This window comes from Mauremys reevesii, linkage group 20 (genome assembly GCF_016161935.1).
Source record: "Mauremys reevesii isolate NIE-2019 linkage group 20, ASM1616193v1, whole genome shotgun sequence".
Taxonomy (NCBI): Eukaryota; Metazoa; Chordata; order Testudines; family Geoemydidae; genus Mauremys; species Mauremys reevesii.
In genome coordinates, this window is record NC_052642.1 from 24,553,977 (window position 1) to 24,576,451 (window position 22,475).

The following is a 22,475-nucleotide window of genomic DNA, read 5'->3' on the forward strand; positions in this document are numbered from 1 at the left end:
AAATATTTATTCCTTAATAGCACTGTTTGAAATTACAAATGTTGTAGCAATGGATAAATTTGCAGCTGTTGACCGTAATTTCAAAGAGCGCTGTTATTTTTCCACTTCAGGGGAACAAAGGAGGCGTCACCATTCGCATGTCCCTCTATGGTCATATGATCTGCTTCATGAATTGCCATTTGCCTGCTCACATTGAGAATGCTGAGCAACGACTGGATGACTTTGAGAAAATTCTGGAAATGCAGCAGTTTGAAGATGAGAATGTGCCAAATATTCTAGACCATGAGTGAGTGTTACACCCAAGTTCTAGAACAGTTTTATTTCTTCCCCATTTCTGAGATAATTGTGTCTGTCATAGGTTCATTCCACAACATTCTCTTAAGTAGGGATTTATCTGAGGACTTCTTCCACGTGTCACACTTTTACTTTAAATGTCTCTTCAGTGGATGTGTTCCTTGAATTCAAACGGAAAGAGCTGGAAAAGATCTCCTGGAGATCTGAGGCTTGTAGTGCAGGATTGTATTCTCTGCTAATCTCAAATAGTATTTAGTTAGCTAGTCTGAGTAATATAGTTTTCTAGTGGTTGGAGGCCTTTAGAAGATAAAACCCATATATGCTGAGATTCTCCTTTCTCTCTGTGAGTAGAGGTTTTTTTTTTTCTATTTTGCTCTATTTTTGCCATTTTATCTACCTAAATGGATTTGATAGAACATCTACTGATGGATCCTCCATCCACCAGTTCTTGGCAAGTTATTTTATTACTTAATTGCCCTGGGTGTTATACTGTCTCTCAGATTTCTAACCTAAATCATAGATTATATAGATTATATGGGTTAGAAGGGACCTCAGGAGATCATCTAGTCTAACCTGCTGCTCAAAGCAGGACCAATCCCCAAATGGCAAATATTCCACTATCTGTTTCAGGCCACTAGTCTGGTTTTTATTTTTTAATTTTACAGGAATTTCAGAAATGAAAAGAACAGGCTCATTTCCGTGCTTCTTTTGTATTGTGTTCAACATTGTCAATAATCTACTCCATGAGGATTTCATTTCTCATCTCCAACAAATTAAAAAAAGCAATATGTACTCCAGGTTCATCAAACTTGCGCTATAGTGCAAAACCTTAACAGTGCCTGAAGATGTTCTGGTATCAACAGATTGATGTAGCTTATTATCACACATACTGGACATTTGGAAGTTACTCTGCCTCAGTGTTGTTGAAGGTGCCATTAAACTTGCAGTCTAGCACAAAATGTTGATGAAACTGGAGTATTGGCACAGGTGGTGAGTGACCGACGGGCTTGGGTAGGCTAGCCCCCAGCTGGCCTGCCCCTTCTGCCCGGGGCCCACTGCCCTTCCCCTGCCGGAGCCCAGAATGGCCCCCCCCAGCTTTGGAGCGCCCAGCAAGTGGGCAGGCAGGCAGCTTAGTGCACCCCATTCCCATCCTGGAGCGCTGGGTGGGTGGGCAGCGCGAGCACTGGCTCCAGCCGCCCAGGGTCCCTAGCTACAGGCCTGCCTCCACTAGCCTCAGCCTGGGGCAAGGGTGCCGGAGCCCTCCCAAAAGTGGGGGGGGGGGGGCCAGCCCGAGGTGGAGGCAAAGGCAGGCACCTGTCTGGAGCTCTGGCTGGGGGAGGTGGGCCTCGGAGCTACAGCCCAGCCATGATAAGAGCTGGGCAGGAAGATGTGGGGAACTGCAGCTGACCCTCCGCCAGCCTGAGGTGTAGCGGGCTGAGAGCAACCCCTGGCCCGTGTTTCTGCCCCTGGGCTTCTTGCCGCCGCCCCTGCCCCTCCGGGACAGATGGAGGGTCTGCGGCTCCTCACAGCTTTCCACATGTGGCTCTTACCATAGCCGGGCTTTAGCTCCGAGCCCCCCCAGCTGAAGCTGGGTTGGGGAGAGCTGCTGGTGTGGAGTTGTGGACCCTCTGCCTGCCTGGGGCGGATCTGGGGACGGGGACTCGGCCTGGAGCTGCCTGGGCAGGTGGAGGGGCTGCTGCGGCACTCCACAGCGGCCTGGGCTCCCCAGCTGTGCTCCATGCTGGTCTGGCCAGGGTGGAGAGGTGGGGGCTATGGCCCCACACCACACAGTTCCAGTGCCACTGGCCTGGGGCTTGGCCACATGAGAAAGAAGAGACATGGGCCCAGTGGGAAGCAGGAGGGGACCTGGGGGTGGAGTGTGGGCGGGGCCACAGAGGCAGTTTGGGTAGGCTGAGCCTTCCCCTGCCTTTGATACCCACTGCCCATGAGTATTGGTACCTGTTGAAATTGGAAGTATAGGCCTTGTGGAGTGCTGGAGTTTGTTGTGTAGTAGGCAGTGTTGAAAATGGCAAGGAATGTAGGAAACTTTCCCCTTAATTTTGATTACCATCCCTTTAAAGTTTTGGACTGGTGGATTTGACATTCTGTAACCTTAACTGTTACTAAATGAAGATTTTGTTTGTGGTGTTTAGATTAGAAATATAGAAAAGTATCTAAGCAATAGAATAACGCATATTTTTCAACATTCTATTGTAATCTCCCTATAGTCATGATTCCCCTTCCCCCCCCCCCCCCCAAAAAAAAAAAAAGTTTATAGGAAACCATGAACACTTACTACTTTTTTTTTTTTTTTTAATAGCATTCTTTTCTGGTTTGGAGATCTAAACTTCCGGATAGCAGATTATGGAATACATTTTGTCCGAGAGTCAATAAGCAATAGCCGGTACAATCTACTATGGGAAAAGGACCAGGTATGGTCCCCTTTTAATGTTCTGCTGGTTCCAGTGCTGACGTGCTAAAAAATAGCTTACACTGGTGCTTCTGCTCTCACATCTTCTGTCAAAGTTCCTACAGGGACTACAGGGTCCCTTCAGAGAGGCCAAGTTAGAGTAGCTTTGAGTTCCCACTGCTATTCCTAACGTATTCCCTACTGGGACTGGTACAGCTGTGAAGTCTTGCATTTCAGTCCTAAATATTACCTACTTAACTTATATATATTTGTTGCTGTTTCATTCTGACTCAGGTGCAGTGCTGACTGAAGATTTCAGTGAACTTTACTGGCTTGTAAATTGTCCTATTGTCTCTGTCTGTCTCCCTCTCCCTGCACCCCAAGAGGTCATTTAAAATATTAGAGGGCTGGCCCTAGCATATCTGCAGCTCAGAATAACTACTTCAGTATTTCTAGAAAGATTGCTTTAAAGGCTCTAGCAGTTGCAAAGAAGCCCCTCTGCCTTTTCTTTGGAAGATGTGTTGCAGTGTGTAAAATTTTGAATCCTTTTTAGAAGATGCTTCATCATCTCCTTCATGAATGATTCTTTAATCTCTGTTTTTAAACATAATCTTTACAAGTTGCTCTTTATAACACATTGTTTATAACATTTGTTTTATTTCTACAGTTAAATATGGCAAAGAAGAAGGAAGCTTTTCTCCAGGAATTTATAGAGGGTCCCTTGCAATTTAAACCCACTTATAAGTTTGACCTTCACTCTGATGTGTATGACACAAGGTAAAAAGCACAATATATTGTTTCAGGCAGGGAACAGTCTGAGATAAGCCTTGTGCCTCAGTAAATATCAGTCTGATCAACTAAACAGGCTTAGATTTGTCCCAAATTGCTAGTTGACTATCATGGGCAATGGGTGAACCCTAGGCTCGGGGAGGCCCCACTGCTTCTGCCAGAGGCTCCACCCCTCCTGCCTGAGTCCAGAGCGACGACCCCCACGCGGGCACCTCCCCCCCCAGCCAGCCCTGGGCTGCCTGAGCGCCTCAAGCCCCAGAGTGCCAGGCGGGTGTTGTGGCCCCAGCACTGGAGCACCGAGTGGGTGGGCAGGTGGTGCGCCCCCTCCAGCCCTAGAGCACAGGGTGGGCGGCACCCCCTGCCCTTCAACCTCGGAGTACAGGCCAGCCCCCATTAGCCCCAGACTGGGCCCCCCCGCAGCACAGCGCCAGGAAACAGGAAGGGGTCTGAGGGTGGAGTGTGGGTGGGGCCATGCAAGGCTGTTTGTGGAAGCTCAGCCTTCCATGGTCTTCGATATCTGCCGCCCATGTTGACTATGAGGCTATTAGACCCCTTAGTTTATCTGGTTTATTTAATGGGCAATGCTGAATAAATGAACTCTTCTGACTGAAGAGAGCTGTGTTTCCATGTCACATGAAGGGAATGGGAGTGGCAGCGTGGGCCTGGGCTTGCATTTGGAAGGACTAGATCAGAGGTTCTCAAACTTTTGTACTGGTGACCCTTTCACATAGCAAGCCTCTGAGTGCGACCACCATTATAAATTAAAAACTTTTTTATATATTTAACACCATTATAAATGCTGGGTGCAAAGCAGGGTTTGGGGTGCAGGCTGACAGCTGGTGACACCCTGTATAATAACCTCACGACCCTCTGAGGTGTCCTGACCCCCAGTTTGAGAACCCCTGGGCTAGATGGACAATGTAGGCACCAAATCTTTTTATTCAAAAGCGTTGTCTTCAGGGGCCCAACTTTGTTCTTTAATAAAAGAATATCCTTTCGGTTGAGACACTCCTATTTTGAACCCATTTTCTTACTTCTTAAAACAAAATGTGTTTAGCTTTTTTTTCTTATCTGAATGTGAAAACTGATTTTCATTACTTCATAAGAACATAACAAATTACTGTCATCATCCTGTCTCTTGGAATGGCCTATACCAGATACTTCAGAGGAAGAGTCAAGAAACCTCGGAGCACAAAGCTATGAAATGCTTTCTCTGTGGGCAGGTTATCTTCCTAAACCCCATAATTTAGTGGCCGACTCTTGCTAAAACATGAATTTATATCCCATTAAAAAAAACAAGAAGTGCCTTATCTAATACAACTGTGAATGTTTCTGTTATCCATATAAGAACATAAGAATGGCCCTACTGGGTCAGACCAAAGGTCCATCTAGCCCAGTATCCTGTCTTCCAACAGTGGCCCAGGGCCAGGTGCCCCAGAGGGAATGAACAGAACAGGTAATCATCAAGTGATCCATCCCCTGTTGCTCATTCCCAGCTTCTGGCAGACAGAGGCTAGGGACACCATTCCTGCCCATCCTGGGTTGATGGACATATCCTCCATGAATTTATCTAGTTCTTTTTTTAACCCTGTTATGGTCTTGGCCTTCACAACATCCTCTGGCAAGGAGTTCCACAGGTTGATTGTGCATTGTGTGAAGAAATACTTCCTTTTATTTGTTTTAAACCTGCTGCCTATTAATTTCATTTGGTGACCCCTAGCTTTTGTGTTACGAGAAGTAGTAAACAACACTTCCTTATCTACTTCCTTTACACGGATCATGATTTTAGAAATCTCTAATCCTTTCATGAAGCCCTCTTAAGATCTTGGCTTCAGTGGTATCCTGTGGCTGAGTTCCACAGGTTAATTATGTGTGTGTTCCTTTTATCCGTTTTAAATTTTCTGCCTTTCAATTTAATTGGATGTCCCTTTGCATTTCTATAATGAGAAGATAAATAGGACCTCCTGATATATCACCATTCAGTCTGTGTATTTCTGTCATGTCCTGTTGTCTTCGTCTCCTCTCTAAACTAAACAATCCCAATTTTTTTACCCTCTCCATCAGAATTCTCTCCATACCTGTAATCATCTGTTGCCTTTCTCTGCCCCTCTTCTGTTTCTACTATGCTTTGTGAGATAGTTATCAGAGCTCAATATGGCATTCACAGATACAATTTTTAAGTTCAGAAGAGAGTCACTGTGATCATTTAATCTGATCTTCATATGACATGCCATAGAACTCCATCCAACTAGTAATTCCTGAATAGAGACATGTAATTTATGGTTGAACTACAGTATAACTTCTAGGAAGACATCAACTCTTGATTAAAAGACTTCAAGTTGATCACATCCCTTGGTGAGCTATTCTAATGGTTAATTACACACAGCTACACTTAAAATAAATTTACACATACTTTCCTGTTTGAATTTTTGTAGCATCAGCTTCAAGCCACTGGATCTTGTTGTACCTTTGAGGGCATTACACTGATTTATGTAATGGCTTCGTAATATTTGTGGTATTTTTCTCACTCATTTTTTTATACATGAAAACTCTTTCTTTGCTGTTTGACTTTTGCCACACTATGATGCCCAAGTTTTTCCCCAGGTCTTTTAGAACCCATTAAGGTGTATGAGTAGTTTATATTATTCCTTGAAATGTACATTACCTTGCAGGTAAAATTTAATGTTAACAAATGCTTTTTTGTTGCCTGTTCATCTAGCTTGGCTAGATCTTTTTATAGTTCGTTACCCGTCTCTAGTTTTGACTAACCAAAATAATTGTCATCAGCATGTTTTGACACCGCTGTTTACCCACTTTTCCAGATTAATATATCAAACACTGGACATAGCAGAGAACATTGGGACTTTCCACAGTTGAAATCCTATTTTCCTTTTCTTAGCCAGTTTCTATCTTTGTTCAGCATGCCAAAAAGTCTGATCACTTAACTTTGTTAAAGCCCAAACTAGGCCTATAAATTGTCATCAGAGACTAATGTTGCCTTGCAAAGTTCTGGGGAGAAACAAATGGCCTGATGCTTTTAATAAATTAATCTATGATACTTCACATTTGCAGTCCATTATTTTCCTGGACTGCTGGGACACCACAGGGAAGTTTTCAGTTGCTTTAAATCAGTGGCTCTCAACCTTTCCAGACTATTGTACCTCTTTCAGGAGTCTGATTTGTCTTGCATACCCCCAAGTTTCATCTAACTTAAAAACTACTTGCTTGCAAAATCAGACAAAAAAATTACAAAAGTGTGACAGCACACTGTTAACTGAAAAATTGCTTACTTCCTCATTTTTACCATATAATTATAAAATAAATCAATTGGAATATAATACTGTACTTTCATTTCAGTGTATAGGATCAGAGGGGTAGCTGTGTTAGTCTGGATCTGTAAAAAGTAACAGAGTCTTGTGGCACCTTATAGACTGTATTCACCCATGAAAGCTTATGCTCCAATACGTCTGTTAGTCTGTAAGGTGCCACGGGACTCTTGTGTTGCTTATTTCAGTGTATAGTATATAGAGCAGTATAAACAAGTCATTGTCTGTATGAAATTTTAGTTTGTACTGCCTTTGCTAGTGCTTTTTATGTAGCCTGTTGTAAAACTAGGCAAATATCTAGATGAGTTGATGTACCCCCGGGAAGACCTCTGCATACCCCCAGGGGTACACGTACCCCTGGTTGAGAACCACTGCTTTAAATCGTCCATAAAGGTATGTTTGAAACAGCTTTTTAAATTAAGATTGTAAAATATTTAATCTGTGAATTTAATTTGTTTCCCAATTGCTTTAATATTTACAAGATCTGCAGGGCACATTGCAATGGAGAAATTAGCTCCTGACCATCAGGAGTCTTATACTTATCTTTATCTTTATTTTCAGGGGGCAGAAGACACTGTTTTGGTTTAAGTAAGAAGAAAACTCTCTGGCTTTCTTAGATTGTAGATATTGCAGAATCAAAACAAAGCTCAGAGATTTTGATTTGATTCTTGTGAAATATTTGAAAATCAGATTTCTTCTGACTTTCTGTAGGAATTTCCTGAATCTAATTGAAAGTTGTAGTATCATCTTCTCTGCTGTAGCACTTCAAGAGAATCACTCAGACTAATCTTAATTTATTAGTCTGGACTGAAAGCACTAGGCTCTTTATCTGAGCATTAACAGATAGCAGTAGTGTAAGCCGCTGTAAAATTCAGTAACCAACAAATATAAGTAATTATGCAACTTGAGAAATCTTGACACAGTAATTAATGTGGCATTAGTTTGTTAAATATGAATATCATAAACTCTCTCTTTGTAGCTCAAGTTACTTCACTTAAACACCTCTAATGTGTGCATTCAATTTCTGTTAATATTAATTGAGATTTTTTGATTCACCTAAGGTCGGGGACAGGCAGACATTTTTACATTCTGAGTATGTTCTCAAAGGATGCTTTAAACCAGCCAACCACTATCTTTCAATGGATTGCTATATTTTATATTGTTCTGGATAGTGGTGTGTGTGTTCTGAGCTTCCCTTCTCTATGTGGTTATTCCATATCATCAGATAAAGGAGACCGTGTATTAACTTTTTGTATTTAGGCTCTTCATTTTGGTATTGCCTTGCACAGCAGAGCAGACATACTGCAGCTTTTAAAGATTTCTGTCAGTTTGTATTATTACTGGAATACATGGGATTGGTTCCCTCATGTACAGTTACTTAATCACTTAAAATCCTTCAATTTCTCATGTAAGGTGAGTCAGACCTTCATGTAGGGAGGGGAAAGGGTGCTGAATTTTAATCTGAGCAGTACCTCTGGTTTATGGTAGTTTGTCGAAAGTTGTCAAACTGACAGTTTTCCTTACGCATCATGCTACTTTAACCCTTGTAATTCAATTCAGTTCAATGCAATGCATTCTAATTCCTCTTCCATAGGATATGATCTTTTCTCCATTTCACTGTGAAGTGATATATCCATACAGAGGACTGTTGCTTTAAAGTCGTCTTCCCATCACAGAGAGAATCCGGAAAGGCTCGTGTCTTCTCTTGTTGTTGATATATGGTATTAAAGGAAACTCCAAACCATAGTGGTTGCAGTTTTGACATGACGTGTGGTTGCAAGCTACTTAGATGCAAGAATCTGCTGCCTGTAGACAAACTTTCCTCTACTTGATGTTATAAAGCATTTTATTAGGGAAAAGCTTGTATACCAACTACAGAAATTATGCTATCATTATAACACACTGGAGTAGCTTGCCAGAATCCATTGCTGTCTCTCTTCTACATAACAGGTGATGATAGTATGGAAAAGCTACTAGCTACATAATTAGCATCAGTGAAGTTCTCCAGATGGCTATTAATACAAAATTATTCCTGTTCTTTTAAAAATATTGGAACCAAGAATATATAAAAAATACTCGACGTGTGACACAGCTCAGCAAAAGGCAGGAAGTGTCTGACGGGTGCTGTACCCTCCCCAAGGATGGCCATTGGCTTGAGGTCAGGACAGTTTCTGCATTAACTGTAGATTCTTGCATGTTCTTGGAGTGAGTTCTAGGAGAAAGCATCATTTCCTGTATGAAACTGACTGACTAATCCAATCCCACACTCCTTCATTTTATTTCTTTCCAGTTAGAGGGACCCATGAAAGCTGATCTTACAGTGGAGTTCAATTGAAATAAAATCATGGGTCTGGCTGTAGTGCATGCTAGAGCAGAGTTGTAAAATGAAGTTGAGATGTGATTGCTTTGAATGTTGTAGTAATTTTTGACAATTTTGGATCACCTTTGAATAGATGTTATATAGTTACATAACATTGTAGCTTCTGGCCACTGTTTTTTCTTCTCCTTTCATCCACTCTGCTTATACTCTTGTAGTGGGAAGAAACGGAAGCCAGCATGGACAGATCGAATTCTTTGGAGGGTGAAGAATCTCTCCCAGCATTCATCAGAGGATGGAGATTTGTCTGAAGGAGAGCAGACAATCTCTGTGACCCTGAATAACTATATCAGTCACATGAGCTATGGCATCAGTGATCACAAACCTGTTACAGGAACCTTTGGGCTTCAGGTATTGTTCCATTTTTATAATTCTGGAGCCAATATCTCCCCATTAACAAATGGTCATCTTAAAGGCAAAACTAAAATTAATCCTAATTGATTAAATTTAATTCTCTGAATCTTTTTATGTAAGTCATAAGCAGAAATGAGACAAACACAACAAGATGAAGCCCTGCTGGTTGCAGTCACACAGATATTTTCTTATGGATTACAGAATTTGTTTGCCATGGCTTTTTTTTTTTTTTACAAATGAGCAAAGATTTCTTCATCCTCAGACTTTTAGGTTCATGACTCAGGTTGAGAATTTCTCTTCCTTAATGGCTTCCTCTTCCTGAGAGGCAAATCACACAGAGTGAGGTAGGTATTTCAGGGATTCTAGAACTTTTATTAAGCCTTTGCTCCTGAATATAATCATAGAAATGTAGAGCTGAGAAGGACCTCAAGTGGTCATCTAGTCCATCACTCCACAGTCAGGCAGGATTAAGTATACCTAGACCAACCCTGACTGTGGAGTGATGGACTAGATGACCACTTGAGGTCCTAGTTAATTTTGTATATCCTGGTCTCAACAGTGATGGGGGTTCTACGACCTCTAACAGGTAACCTGTTTGAATGCTTAACTATCCTTTTAGTTAGAAAGCTTTTCCTAATATCCATCCTAAATCTCCCTTGCTGCAAACGAAGCAAATTACTTCCTGTTTTGCCCTGGTATGGAGAACAATGGATTACTGTCCTTTTTATAACAACTTTTTACATATTTGAAGACTGTTATCCTTCCTCCTCCTCCCCTCCAGCTGTCTCTTCTCTAGACTAATATGCCCAATTCTTTCGCCCTTTCTTCACAGGTCATTCTTTCTAAACCTCTTATTTTTGTAGTTCTCCTCTGGACTCACTCCAGTTTGTTCACTTTTTTGTTAAAGGGCACAGAATTCTAGCTGAGGCCTCCTCACTGCTGAATAGTGCTGAACAGTTATTTCTTGTTCTTACATATGACACTCCCGTTAATACATCCCAAAATGACATTTTCCTTTTTCATATCAGCATCACACTATTGGCTCAGATTCAATTTGTGGTCTGCTATAACGCCCAGATCCTTTTCTGCCATACTGCTGCATAACCAGTTATTTCCCCTTTTTCTTTATAAGTATGTTTAATTTTCCTTTCCTATGTATAGTACTTGCACTCGTCTTTATTGAATTTCATCTTGTTGATTTCAGACCAATTCTCCAATTCATCAAAATAATTTTGAATTTTAATCCTGTCCTCCAGAGTGTTTGCAGGTTCCTCCCTCCCTTCCCCCCCACCCCCACTTGGTCGCATCTCCAGATTTTATAAGCACACTCTCACTCCATCATCTACATTGTAAATTAAAATACTGAACAGTGTTGGACCCAGGATAAATCTCTGCGGGACCCCACTTGATATGTCTTTCCCATTTGACAGCAAACGATGATTACGCTTTGAGAACAGTGTTTCATTTAGTTGTGAACCCACCTTATAGTAACTTTATTTAGACCATATTTGCGTAGTTTGCTTATGAGACTGTCATATGAGACTATCAGAAGCCTTACTGAAGTCCAGCTATATGTCTACTGTTTCTGCCCCCCCCCCCAATATGGTTACCCTGTCAAATGTTCTCCTCACCTTTAAGCAACTAAGGGCCCACAACAGATGTTGCTGAGAACTAAAGGCAAAATATTGGGGGCTAGTCTACACCAGCAGTTCTCAACTGGGGGGCTGCAAGCCAGTTTCAGGGGGTCCCATAGTCCCATGGGAGGAGTTGGGGCAGGCATGAGGGGACATTGCCCCCACCCCTTCCAAAACTGCAGTGCTTTAACAGAGTGGGACAGTCTCGGGGAAAGCTCAGCACCCCTCAAGGCCCCGCCCCTGGCCAGGTTGCAGGTGGGAAGCTGAAGCTGGACAGTGTGAGGCAGCTGCTGTTCTGGCTGGTGCCATGGAGCAGGCAGCCATGGTGCTCCACTATCTCCTGCTGCTGGTGCCCAGGGCTGTGGCTGCTCCTCAGCTTCCAGCCCCCTTTGACTTCTTGCACAGCCGGTAAGAGCTGCCTGAGAGGAGGGACCTAGCTCTGGGGCCTGGAGAGCTTTTGGGGAGCAGTGACTGCAGGGGGGGCCCTCCTGGCACACAACTTCTAGCTACCCCTCTCCCTGCACCCTGAGCCACCCCCCCTGCCTTCATACAGCCTCTGGCTATCCATCTCCCTGCTCCTTGAGCTACCTCCTCACTGCACACAGCTCCTAGCTACCCCTGCCTGCACCTTGAGCAGTTTTCAAACTTTATGCTGATCCTCTCCCCCCACCTTTGAGTTATAATATTTGGTTGCGCCTCCCCAACCCAGACATGGCCCACTGAGGTGAGTCGGGAGTGGAGGTGGGGCTCCCTCCTCTGGCCCCATGGGGCAGAGCTGGCTCGAGCCCCGCCAGACCCTTCTCCTCCCTCTCCCCCAGTAGAAGTCAAAATATGCCAGAGCCTGTCCACCTTCCCCTCTGTTCCCTGGGCCTGGTGTTTTTATAGCAAATTGGAGGGGCCTCAGAAAGAAAAAAGTTGAGAACCCCTGGTCTGCAATACAGATGCTACAGTGGCACAGCTGTGCCAACATAGACACTTTGTACAGGCTTTTTTCTGTAATTAATCCACCTCTCCAAGAAGTGGTAACTAAGTCAACAGAAGAATTCTGCTGTCAACCTAGCTGAGTCTATGCTGGGGGTAGGTCGACCTAACTCATTTTTCACACCCCTAAGGAATGTAACTAGGTAAATATCATTTTTCAGTGTAGACCAGGCCTAACTGATGGATATAAAGAGATGCATTATTTAAAACAATCTTCCTTTTTGTCTAGATAAAACCTCTTTTTTCCACTCCATTGGTCACTCTGAATCCTGAGGGTGAGTGGAATGCTGCGCAGGATGTTCTAATCAGCTATTCCACGGTATCTGAATTTCCAAGCAGTACCTGGGACTGGATTGGGCTCTACCAGGTGACGTTACCAGACTATCATGCCTCTCTGCAGAAGGAAAATGCCTTTGCAGTAATGCAGATGGGGGTTGGATATGGGGAAGTAGTTCATTTGGCATTGCATACTTCTGTTAATTAGAGACCTAAAATGCAAGTTACTCTCTAGTGTCACTGGTCGCTGATAGTTTCAGTATGCCTGGAACCAACTCTTGAATTATTTATTTGGTAACATGCCTAGGTGGACAGAAAAATGATTTTTAACATCTCTAGAAATAATATTTTGTAAAGTGTGATAAATTATTATTTATGCAAAATGTTCTAGGTATGAGACATAGTGAAGAATGATCCCTTCCTCAAAGTGCCCCTGCCTGCTGGTATAATGTAGCAAAGGAGAACAGAAATGGAAGGAAGAAGGTAGAGAGATTAGGGTACAGAAATCTCTCTCTCTCTGACATGATAAATTGCTAACTAATGCTCAGCGCATGTTTTGAAAGTAGTTTAATTTTTAAAATGAATGGCTTTTGGTTAGAATTATAGTAATATATACTAAAAAGAGCAGATACCTTACTCTCAGGTGTTCCATGTCGCCCCAGTTTGTCTTGCTTTACATTTTAGAGAGCTGATGACTTCTGTCTTCCCCTGCAGGTGACATTCAGGCATGTGAATGACTATGTGACCTATGCCTGGGTAAAAGATGATGAAATTTCGTCCAGTGAAGATGTTACTCAAGTGAGGAAATTACCTTTTTTTTTTTTTTAAGTGTGGGCTTCTAATACCTTTGGGTTCAAGGGCTCCTGCCTCTGTTGTTTTCCCCCATGCTCATTTTCAAGGCTCTGTTGTAAGAGTAATCTTTCTTCAACTGAAGGAATGCTAGCTGGTAATGGAGTAGGTCTTTGTAGCCCATCTTCACCACTCCAACTTAGTTTGATTAGGGTTTTTGCAAAGTGATGCAACACATTTTCTCTGTTCCTACTTCTCTCCCAGGACTGAGTGTGCTGCCAAGACAGTGTTTTATTTTTATTTCTTCCCCCCTCTACTGAAATGACTCTTCATTGCATAGAGAACTGTTGTCTGTACTGTGGTTTTATTTTGATAAATCTGCTTCTATCGCTGAATAAATGGCTGACTCTCTTTACCTCCATGACTGCTAGGTTTGCTCATTACAGTATGGATATCATATGGTTTAGTCATAGCGCATCAATAAATGTCCCACTAATGTTGCTTTTTGTTGTAGTCTTCTTTGGTCCTTTTTTCTCATTGAGAATTTTGGCCTCTTATTAGATAATTTAATCACTGTCTCATAGAAAGCTGTCTAGTAATACTGTTCTAAAAGTGATCAAAATAAGGGTGAAATCTGTATTATTTTTTCATGCAAATTATTTAGTTCCAGAGGTTTTGTCAGATTAAATAGAGGTTCAAATTAATTGCAAATAAAGTAGACCTCCTTTTATTCTCAATCTTGAGGGTGCAGGATTAGTGGACGGATTGATCAGATTTTCCAGTCCAACACTCCAGTAGATACTCAGAACCTCTGAAAAGAAGGAGCTGCTTAGGTGACAGTGCCAAGGCAGGTCTTGATCAGTTACTTTCTGGTGTCCCTGGTCACTGATAGTTTCAAGATCTGTGAAATGTGAGGATAGTTATATAGCTTTTACAGATATGCAGTGTAGTTGTAGCTATGTCAGTCCCAGAATATTAGAGACACAAGGTGGTGAGTTAATATCTTTGATTAGACCAACTTCTGCTGGTGAGAGAGACAAGCTTTGAAGCCACAGAGAGCTCTTCTTCAGGTCTGGGAAAGGTACTCCAAGTGTTGCAGCTAAATGCAAGGCAGAACAGATTGTTTAGCACAAGTAGTTAGCATATATTCTAGGGGGACATTCAAGGTTGAGTGGCCTGTTAACACCTCTGCAATTGTAGGACAAAAGCAGGGGGTTAGTGGGTTACAGATTGTTGTAATAATAAACCATATACCCAGGGTCTCTGTTCAGTCCATGATTTTTAGTGTCTAGCAGAGTAAGCTCCCAGGCTCATCTTTTGAAAGTATTATGCAGATTTCCTTGTGGATGAAGACTGATAGGTCTCGATTGCTTTGTGAAAAGTGTTCACCCACTCTTCAGGCCTTCAGACAGTCCGCCAGCCTCTCCAAGCTCATAATCGGAAGCAAACTCCCCACAGATCAGGACACACCAACTCCAAGCCTCACCATACCATGCCAGAACAACCAATGCAAACCACACCTTTCAAGACCCATGGATCCTAAAAATACCTGTCATAACATGTGGCATACCTCATCCAGTGCACACATGACGTGTGTGAAACCAGACAATCTCTACACTTTTTGAATGAACTCTCAGAGGAAAATGATAAAAGGCAAAAACATCCTATTCTGTGGGTAAACCCTTTTCACAACGTGATCGCTCTATAACCTATCAGTGCTCATCCTCAAAAGAAACCAGTGCAACACTTTCAAAAGATGAGCCTGGGAGCTTAAAGTTATAACTCTGCTAGACGCTAAGGGTATGTCTTCACTGCCCGCTGGATCGGCAGGCAGCAATCGATCCAGTGTGGGTCAGTTTATATTTATAATTCGACCTCCGAGAGCTCTCCCGTTGACTCCTGTACTCCAGCGCCACAAGAGGCGCAGGCAGAGTCGATGGGGGAGCGGCAGCAGTCGACTCACTGCAGTGAAGACACCCTGGTAAGTCAATCTAAGTGTGTAACTTAGATCGATTTCTCTCTTTTCCACCCCCACCCCCCCTCCATGTAGACCAGGGCTAAAAATCATGGGCTGAACAGAGACCCTGGATTTATGATTTATTACAACAATCTGTAACCTACTACCCCAGTCCTCTGCAGTTGTAGGACAAAAGTTGTTAACGGGCCACTCTACCTTGAATGGTCCCTTAAAATATGTGCTGACTACTTAAGCTAAACAACCTGTTCCACCTTGCATTTAGCTGTGATGCTTGGAGTACTGAAGAAGAGCTCTGTGTGGCTTGAAAGTTGGTCTCTCTCACCAACAGAAGTTGGTCCAATAGAAGATATTACCTCACCCACCTTGTCTTACTGAGTGGGAGATTGTCAGCGTACAAAAAGTTGAGCCAAAATAGAGATTGTGAGGTAATGAGTGGCAGCCCATGACTTCATCTCTCTGGCATATCATGAGCGGAGAGAGAAGCCTTTGCGGAGACCTGCAGCATAATAAGACTGAGCATTTTTGTGCTTTCCTGGAAGAGAGAAAGTTCTAGCCCCTGAACGAAGTGTTAAGAACTGCCTTTTCTCCCTCCCTCATTTACACGTATACAGTGGATCTGTTGTAAAGGCTTTATGATCTAGTTCTAGTGGATGGTAAAGGCTGCTTTTTATTAATTGCTTTGTCAGTGGAATTGCTGATTATCTTCCTTCTTTCATATTGACAGGTTTACATCAGTGCTGATGAGATCCCCCATGCAGGAGGAGAGTTTCTCCTTTGTTATTATAGCCATAATATGCAGTCTATAGCTGGTATGAGCCAGCCCTTCCAGGTAAAATGTTCTGGAGTTTTGGATAATGCTGAAGGAGTTTTGTGTGCCTTTCCTAGTATGTGCAGCTGGATGTTTGTGAAAACATATGAACTGCCATATTGGATCAGACCAATGGTCCACCTAGCTTAGTGTCCTGTCTCCAACAAAGCTTCAGGGGGAGTATACAGAACAGGGCAATTTTGGAGAGATCCACCCGTCTTCCCTTCCTGGTTTCTGGCAATCAGATGTTTAGGATTGCCCTGAGCATGGGGTTACATCCTCTACCATCTTGGTTAATACCATTGATGGACCTGTCCTCCATGAACTTACCTAGTTCTTTTTTTGAGCCCAGTTATACCTTTGGCCATCACAACATCCTCATGACAATGAGTTCCACAGGTTAATTGTGCATTGTGTGAGATGTAAAAGGGAAATGTAGTGGTAAACCTCAAGCAAAGAAAGGTACTAATGCCTAGAAGCAATCTGAGTATCTATTCTATCTGAATGTCATAGCGAAATAAGGCACAACTGGTTCTCTCACACATAGGCTCCAGTTCATGAAACCTCAGGCCTTCTGTCACCTAGATGCCTGGCCCACAGAAAGATGGGAATTTAACCTGATTTTCAAAGACTTACCTGGTTTCTGACTGCCGGGTCATCACTCAGCTCCCCTTAGCTACTCCTATAGGACATTTCTACAGCAGTGTTTTCCAGATGACTGGTCTTTTTAGTTGCATCTCCAGGCGTTCATTGTACCTCTGACCTTTCTTTTGTTCATCTCTGAGGAGGTGGCCCATCCTCACAGACTGTAGAAATACACGTACACTGAAACGTAAACAGCAGGCTATCTATCTGAGGAAAACGTTGCAAGTGTGTAGACTACATGAAATGGCTGTTTCTTGCTTGTCCCTAAACCAGCGTTCTTTGCCAGAATCATTTTGACATATCCATATGTAATCTGTCTTGCAGCTGGGGCTGTGTACTCTGGGATGCTTGAAACATCAGTGTCAGCACTATTCTTGGGAGCAGGGGCTTTTGGGAGGTTTTCAAACTCAAAGTACTACATTGTGGGATGGAGTGAAGAGTAGAGCCCTGCAGATCTGAATATATCCGCTTTATATCCATGGACCATGTTGGCGGATCAGATGCGGATACAGATTTTGTATCCGCGCAGGGCTCTAGTGAAGAGGACTGCCTGAATTGGGGAATCTGCAACATTTGTGGCTTCCTGCCCATATCAGGGAGAAAATGTTGCAGACTGCAGCAACATCAGCTGGATGTGAGCTAAAGATTTCCTATGGGTTGCAACCAACCAATACAATCTGCTTTTGCAGTGTGGCTCTCAGTTGTGTGGAGGCACAACATACTGTATAGGTCTGGCAAACTCAAGCAAGAATGTTGTTTGGCATGCCTTTGCTTTTTTCATGTTATATAGTCAGAGCCTTAGTGCGCAAGTTTAAAATTTTCCCTATACTTTCAAATAGTTACGTCAATGAAACATTCATCACCAAATAGAATCTATTTGTACTACTTGTCTCAGTTCTGAGGAAGTCTGTGTGGGACATCTAATTCATTTAATTGTATATTGACTGTTAGAATAACACTGTTCCTAAATGTGTGTCAAATGTCAACTTTTAAAAACATGTTCCTTTTCTTTTAGATTCAGCCAAGCAGGAGATCAGCAGAGAAGGAACTGGCACAGGAAAACATCAATGGCATAGAGAAACCTCACAGTCCCAAGCCATATGATGAGTTCTGAAGTCAGAACTTAGTGATATTGATTCAGGTGTCAGAGATGCTTACCTTCCCTGTGTCTTAGCAATTATAGACCTTCTTCTGTAGGAGATGGAGTCAGGCAGTGCAAAGGGTCCCACAGGTAGGGCTGTTCAGATCATAGACTTAAAGCTTTATAGAAAGTAATTTCTTGTGGAAATGACTCTTTCTGTTGTCATCATAGGAGGTAACTCTCTAGAGCCCTGGTTCCATGCAGGACCACTAATGACAGCTCCTGATCAGTGCTGGCCAACATGAGATCATAGTGGAAATCTCTGTTCCAGTGATTTAATCTGAAGTAGTTGCATTCTGCAGCAGCTTCCAAGTCTGCTGCTTTCCTGCTTTTTTTTGTAGGAGATATTTTAGTAACCATGCAGTTGACTGATTTTTATTTTATTTTTTTAGTGTTTCAGAATTTAAGTGAAATTATTTAAAAAACAAAGTGTTATTTATTAGATATACAATTATTGAGTTTATTTTAAAGTATTTTTTAAATTTGATGAATAAATGTTAGCAAATGATATCTTTGGAAGCAACCAACTATGGGGCAACAGAAGTAATATGAAAACAACGTATATGGGTCACATGGATTTTTCCTTTGACTTTTGACTCCTTTTACGTTCTGCCCCACATTTCAATAATAATCTTTCTGAATAATTTTCCTGCTCGAAATGTTAAAGACAAGTACATATCCAGCAAACCAAACTTTTACTTGATTTCTGATGCCTCTTTCATTGGTAATGAAAATCATAGAGGAATTTGCCTATTATCCCCATGGACAAGAAAGACCTTTTTGTACTAGCCGGCAACTTGGAGTCAATCCAGTATCATGTGGTTTCAGAAATAAATTTGTTTTTAAATGCTGTTGCTTAATGACATTAAAATAGTTCTCAAATTGTGGTCCATGGAGCACTTATTGGCAAAGAGCTGATTGGTCACATGCTAACTCCTCCTTTCCAGCTGTTAAATTATATTAAAAGAAGCTTAAAAAAAATAGATGGTTTGTTATCTTATTGCAATTAATTTGCTGGGGAGGAAGGGGTATGAAAGTTATATGAAACTTTTGGAGGCCATTCATAAATCTCCATAGACCCTTAGATTGCAGAGCCAGTAAAGGGTACTTGTTGTGATTCCTTGCTGCCATTCTCTGCTTTTTACAGGGGGTACACAACTTCAGTAACATACAAACTTGTGATAAGTAATTGATGTTAGTTATCTCTCAGTGCATTGTAAATAATGGCAATAGTGAAAATACAAAACTCAGATCAGGAAAAGGAGCTGTAGAACCAAAAGACATTGGTGTATATATTTTTGGAGACTGGGTGGGGGAAACAGGATGGATTCCTTCCTGCTCATAGTCTTGAAACCTTGGCTAGCTATCTTAGGGCTTGTCTACGCTACCACTTTTGTTGGTATAATTTATTTAAATTTGTATATAAAACACCCCTGAATTACATAAGTTACAATGACAGACATGCTGGTGTGGACAGTGCTATGTTGGCAGGAGAGCTTCTCCCGCCAACATAGCTACCCCCGCTCATGGAGGTGGCTTTATTACGTTGATGAGAGAGCTCTCTTCTGTTGGCATAGAGGGCTACATGAGCGATCTTGCAGCGGCATAGTTGTATCGGTAGAGCTGTGCCGCTGTAAGCTCGCTAGTGTAGACATGGCCTTTGGAATTAGAAAGTGAATTCCCTGGTAATTGAATCTGTCTTAAGGTGCTGTAGTTATGGCTGGTGTATAAGATGTTCTGGGTTAAGAAGGCCTTAGCTTTAAGCTTTGGAAACAGCAGCATGTAGAATGCTCTGGTTAGCTTGTCAAGAGCTTTTTGGATTAAAGACCACCTAGTTTTTGAGGTTTCTAGTTCCCATATAGTCAGGTGTCGGAACTTAATGCTTTGGCACTGGGAACTGTTCACTTGCCAGCAGCAAGTGTGGGGGTGGAAGATATTGTATGCCAGCACAAGAATTAATACAGCTCTTAAGGATAAAACATGAAAAATGTAATAATGTTGATCGTCTGCTATAAAATGAGATTGTTGTATTGTCCTATTTGTACCATTGTTGTGTGAAAATTGCTTTACACTAAAGAGAACTTTTTTCAAAATTTTCGTTTTCAATAGAAATATACTAAATGCCCCTACTGCATCACAAAAAACTAACTGTAGTTTTTAAGCTCTTTTTTTCTGAATTTGAAATTGATTGTATAAATCTGTTTTCATGCTTTCCATGAGGAGGTTCATGGGGAAAATAAAAAAAACTAGGGAACTGAGTTCTTCAAATTCCCGACCACAGCTGGTGATAGGGCAGGGACCAAAATCCAGTTTCTGCTGCTCAGACACACATTGAATTTGTGGGCATCTTTGTGGATATTTTAGGAGCTGAACACTGACACAGGTAAGTTTACATGGCTCCCAACACCCCCTGCTTCTTAACACCACTTGAGGGCTGACCGTTGATCAATTATTGGAGTTGGAAGGTGCTCCTTATAAATTTAGGGCTTCATGTCACAGGACTCTGATTGAAATCACATCTGTTGTGGGCTTTTCCAACAGTAAGATCTTTATCCACTAACTACATAAGACTTGAATATGCTGGGATCTTGGTGAGGAGCTTTGTATCACTTTTATAGATTCCTTTGTTAGGCACTGTACATACAGTAGCAAATTAATTCTAAATTTTGTCTGTTACCTTGATCCCTAAAGGATTTTTAAAGAATATTTTGTGACCAGTGTCATGCAGCTTCTTGGTGGAATTTAATTTTTTCTTAAATACTAATTTTACTTGTATAATATTTAGAAATGGCTTTTAAATCCATTTACTTTAATGCACTGCGTGTCTGTCTGAAATGAGTCTTGGTAATGAAGAGTCCATGAAGTGCATTAATCACTTCTTGTATGTTAAACAATTGAAGACTGATTTTTTCGGGGGGAACCTGGGAGGAATTCTCCCCTGTATTGTAATGATTTTCACACAAACCCTTGATAACCATTTTTGGTGTGCAGTTGGATACTTGTATTTTAAGAGATGATTCTGCAGAGGGGTAGTAATAAATACACTGTAAGGGACTCAATCATTCCAAAGAAGGGCCCAAGGGGTAATGTAATTCTCCTTTGGAGAAAATGGATTTATCTTGAAATAAAATTCTCCCCTTTGAAGGAGTTCTGTATTTAATGTCCCTCCCTCTGAACTGGATCCTAAAGGGCCAGAAAGTCCTTCAACTATAAGGGTGTCTGAGTACAAAAATCATATGAAACTTTAAAATGTTTAGAATGCTGGATATATAGAGCAAAAGCAAGAGGTGCTTGCCTGGAGTGGGTTGGGTCTGTTGAGTAGTATTGAATTTCAGACTGCAAGTTGTAGGCAGAAGGAAACTACTTTAATCTGGTCTTCCACATAAGGCTGAAGCGTTCTTCTATCAGAAACCTTGAGTTAGGGGAAAGGTGTTTTTTACACACATTAGTGTCATTGGTTTTGTAGCACTTCGAAGTTCTGGATAAGTCCAGTCAGCAAGAAGGTTTCTGGTAGTTCAACAGAAAAAGTATATACTCCATGTGGGTGGCAAGTATGTGCAAATTCAGCCCTAGTTAACCCAAGGACAGGTCCATTTACTTTACTGGATTTATCCCTGGTTATATCAGGAATACATTTGACCTGGTATGGTGGTGGTGTTTGAATTTTCTGAATCCCTGAAGGAAATAGGGTAGTTTTCAGGAAACTTTTCTTTAAATAGCATCATAAAGGGCTTCCGTATACTGTGCAGCTGTTTTAATCCCCTTCCAAAACTTTATAAATTAGTGAAATAGAAGTCTTAGGCTTCATCTACACTACCAACTTATGTTGCTGTAACTACGTCACTCAGGGGTATGGAAAATCCACACCCCTGACCAACGTAGTTATACAAACCTAACCCCAGGTGTAGATAGTGCTATGTCGACAGAACGGCTTTTCCTGTCAACATAGCTACTGCCGCCAACGGGAAAAGTTCTCCAGTCGGCCTACTTAGCGTCTTCACTAAGCATTACAGTGTTACAGGATTTACAAGTTTTAAGTGTTGACAAGCCCTAAGTAATACATTCAGATTTGAACAGATTTCCTAACAGATTTCGGAACTTTGCTGATTGATGACTTTAGATGTAACTTCTGATCAGTAAGTATGAGAAGAAATGGCCCATGGATGAGGCTTACTTAAGTCTTTCACGCTCTGTAGACAACATCTTGCAAACCTGGAGTAAAATACCTTCTTAGCTAGTATGGGAGAAGATGAAAGCACATTTAAGATTTTCAGATCTTAAATGTAAGTTCAAACATAATAAAAAACCTGGATAATTCACAGTTCTTTGGGGAAAGATAGAATTATGAGGTAAGCAATGTATCTGATGAAAATAAGGTGACCCTAACTCTCAGAAATTGCTGGAATATATAGTCTGTTGTATTTTGTTTATCCAAAACTGGCTAATACAAATGGCACATGGTTCATTAGTTACAAGTTTGGTTGTGTTTGGGTTTTTTTTCCAAATACTCTCGGTGCTTTTTTGCCTTTCTGATTTCATACTGCCCTCCTCTTATACATGATAAATAGGAGCCCAGCTGGCAGACAACATATTTCCTTACTTTTCCAAACTTTAGTCCTAATCATTTTAATTTTGTTTCATATAAAAATCTCCAACCCTGCTGTCTCCTCGTT

The 22,475-nt window shown here is 41.7% G+C and overlaps 1 protein-coding gene across 9 annotated transcripts in view; it reads left to right on the plus strand.

Moving 5' to 3' along the window:
- INPP5K (inositol polyphosphate-5-phosphatase K) overlaps positions 1-19,950 on the plus strand; it is a 30,470-nt gene extending 10,520 nt beyond the window's left edge. For 8 of the 9 annotated variants that reach the window (XM_039507893.1, XM_039507894.1, XM_039507897.1 and 5 more), the window contains 9 exons: positions 111-286; positions 2,615-2,726; positions 3,372-3,481; positions 7,381-7,407; positions 9,355-9,547; positions 12,395-12,532; positions 13,156-13,239; positions 15,933-16,037; positions 17,677-19,950. In XM_039507893.1, coding sequence (XP_039363827.1) covers positions 111-286; positions 2,615-2,726; positions 3,372-3,481; positions 7,381-7,407; positions 9,355-9,547; positions 12,395-12,532; positions 13,156-13,239; positions 15,933-16,037; positions 17,677-17,775 — 1,044 coding nt within the window. In that variant the 3' untranslated portion in view covers positions 17,776-19,950. The remainder of the gene's footprint in view (positions 1-110; positions 287-2,614; positions 2,727-3,371; positions 3,482-7,380; positions 7,408-9,354; positions 9,548-12,394; positions 12,533-13,155; positions 13,240-15,932; positions 16,038-17,676) is intronic. The other variant, XM_039507890.1, reaches the window with a different exon arrangement.
- The last annotated feature ends 2,525 nt before the right edge of the window (positions 19,951-22,475 follow it).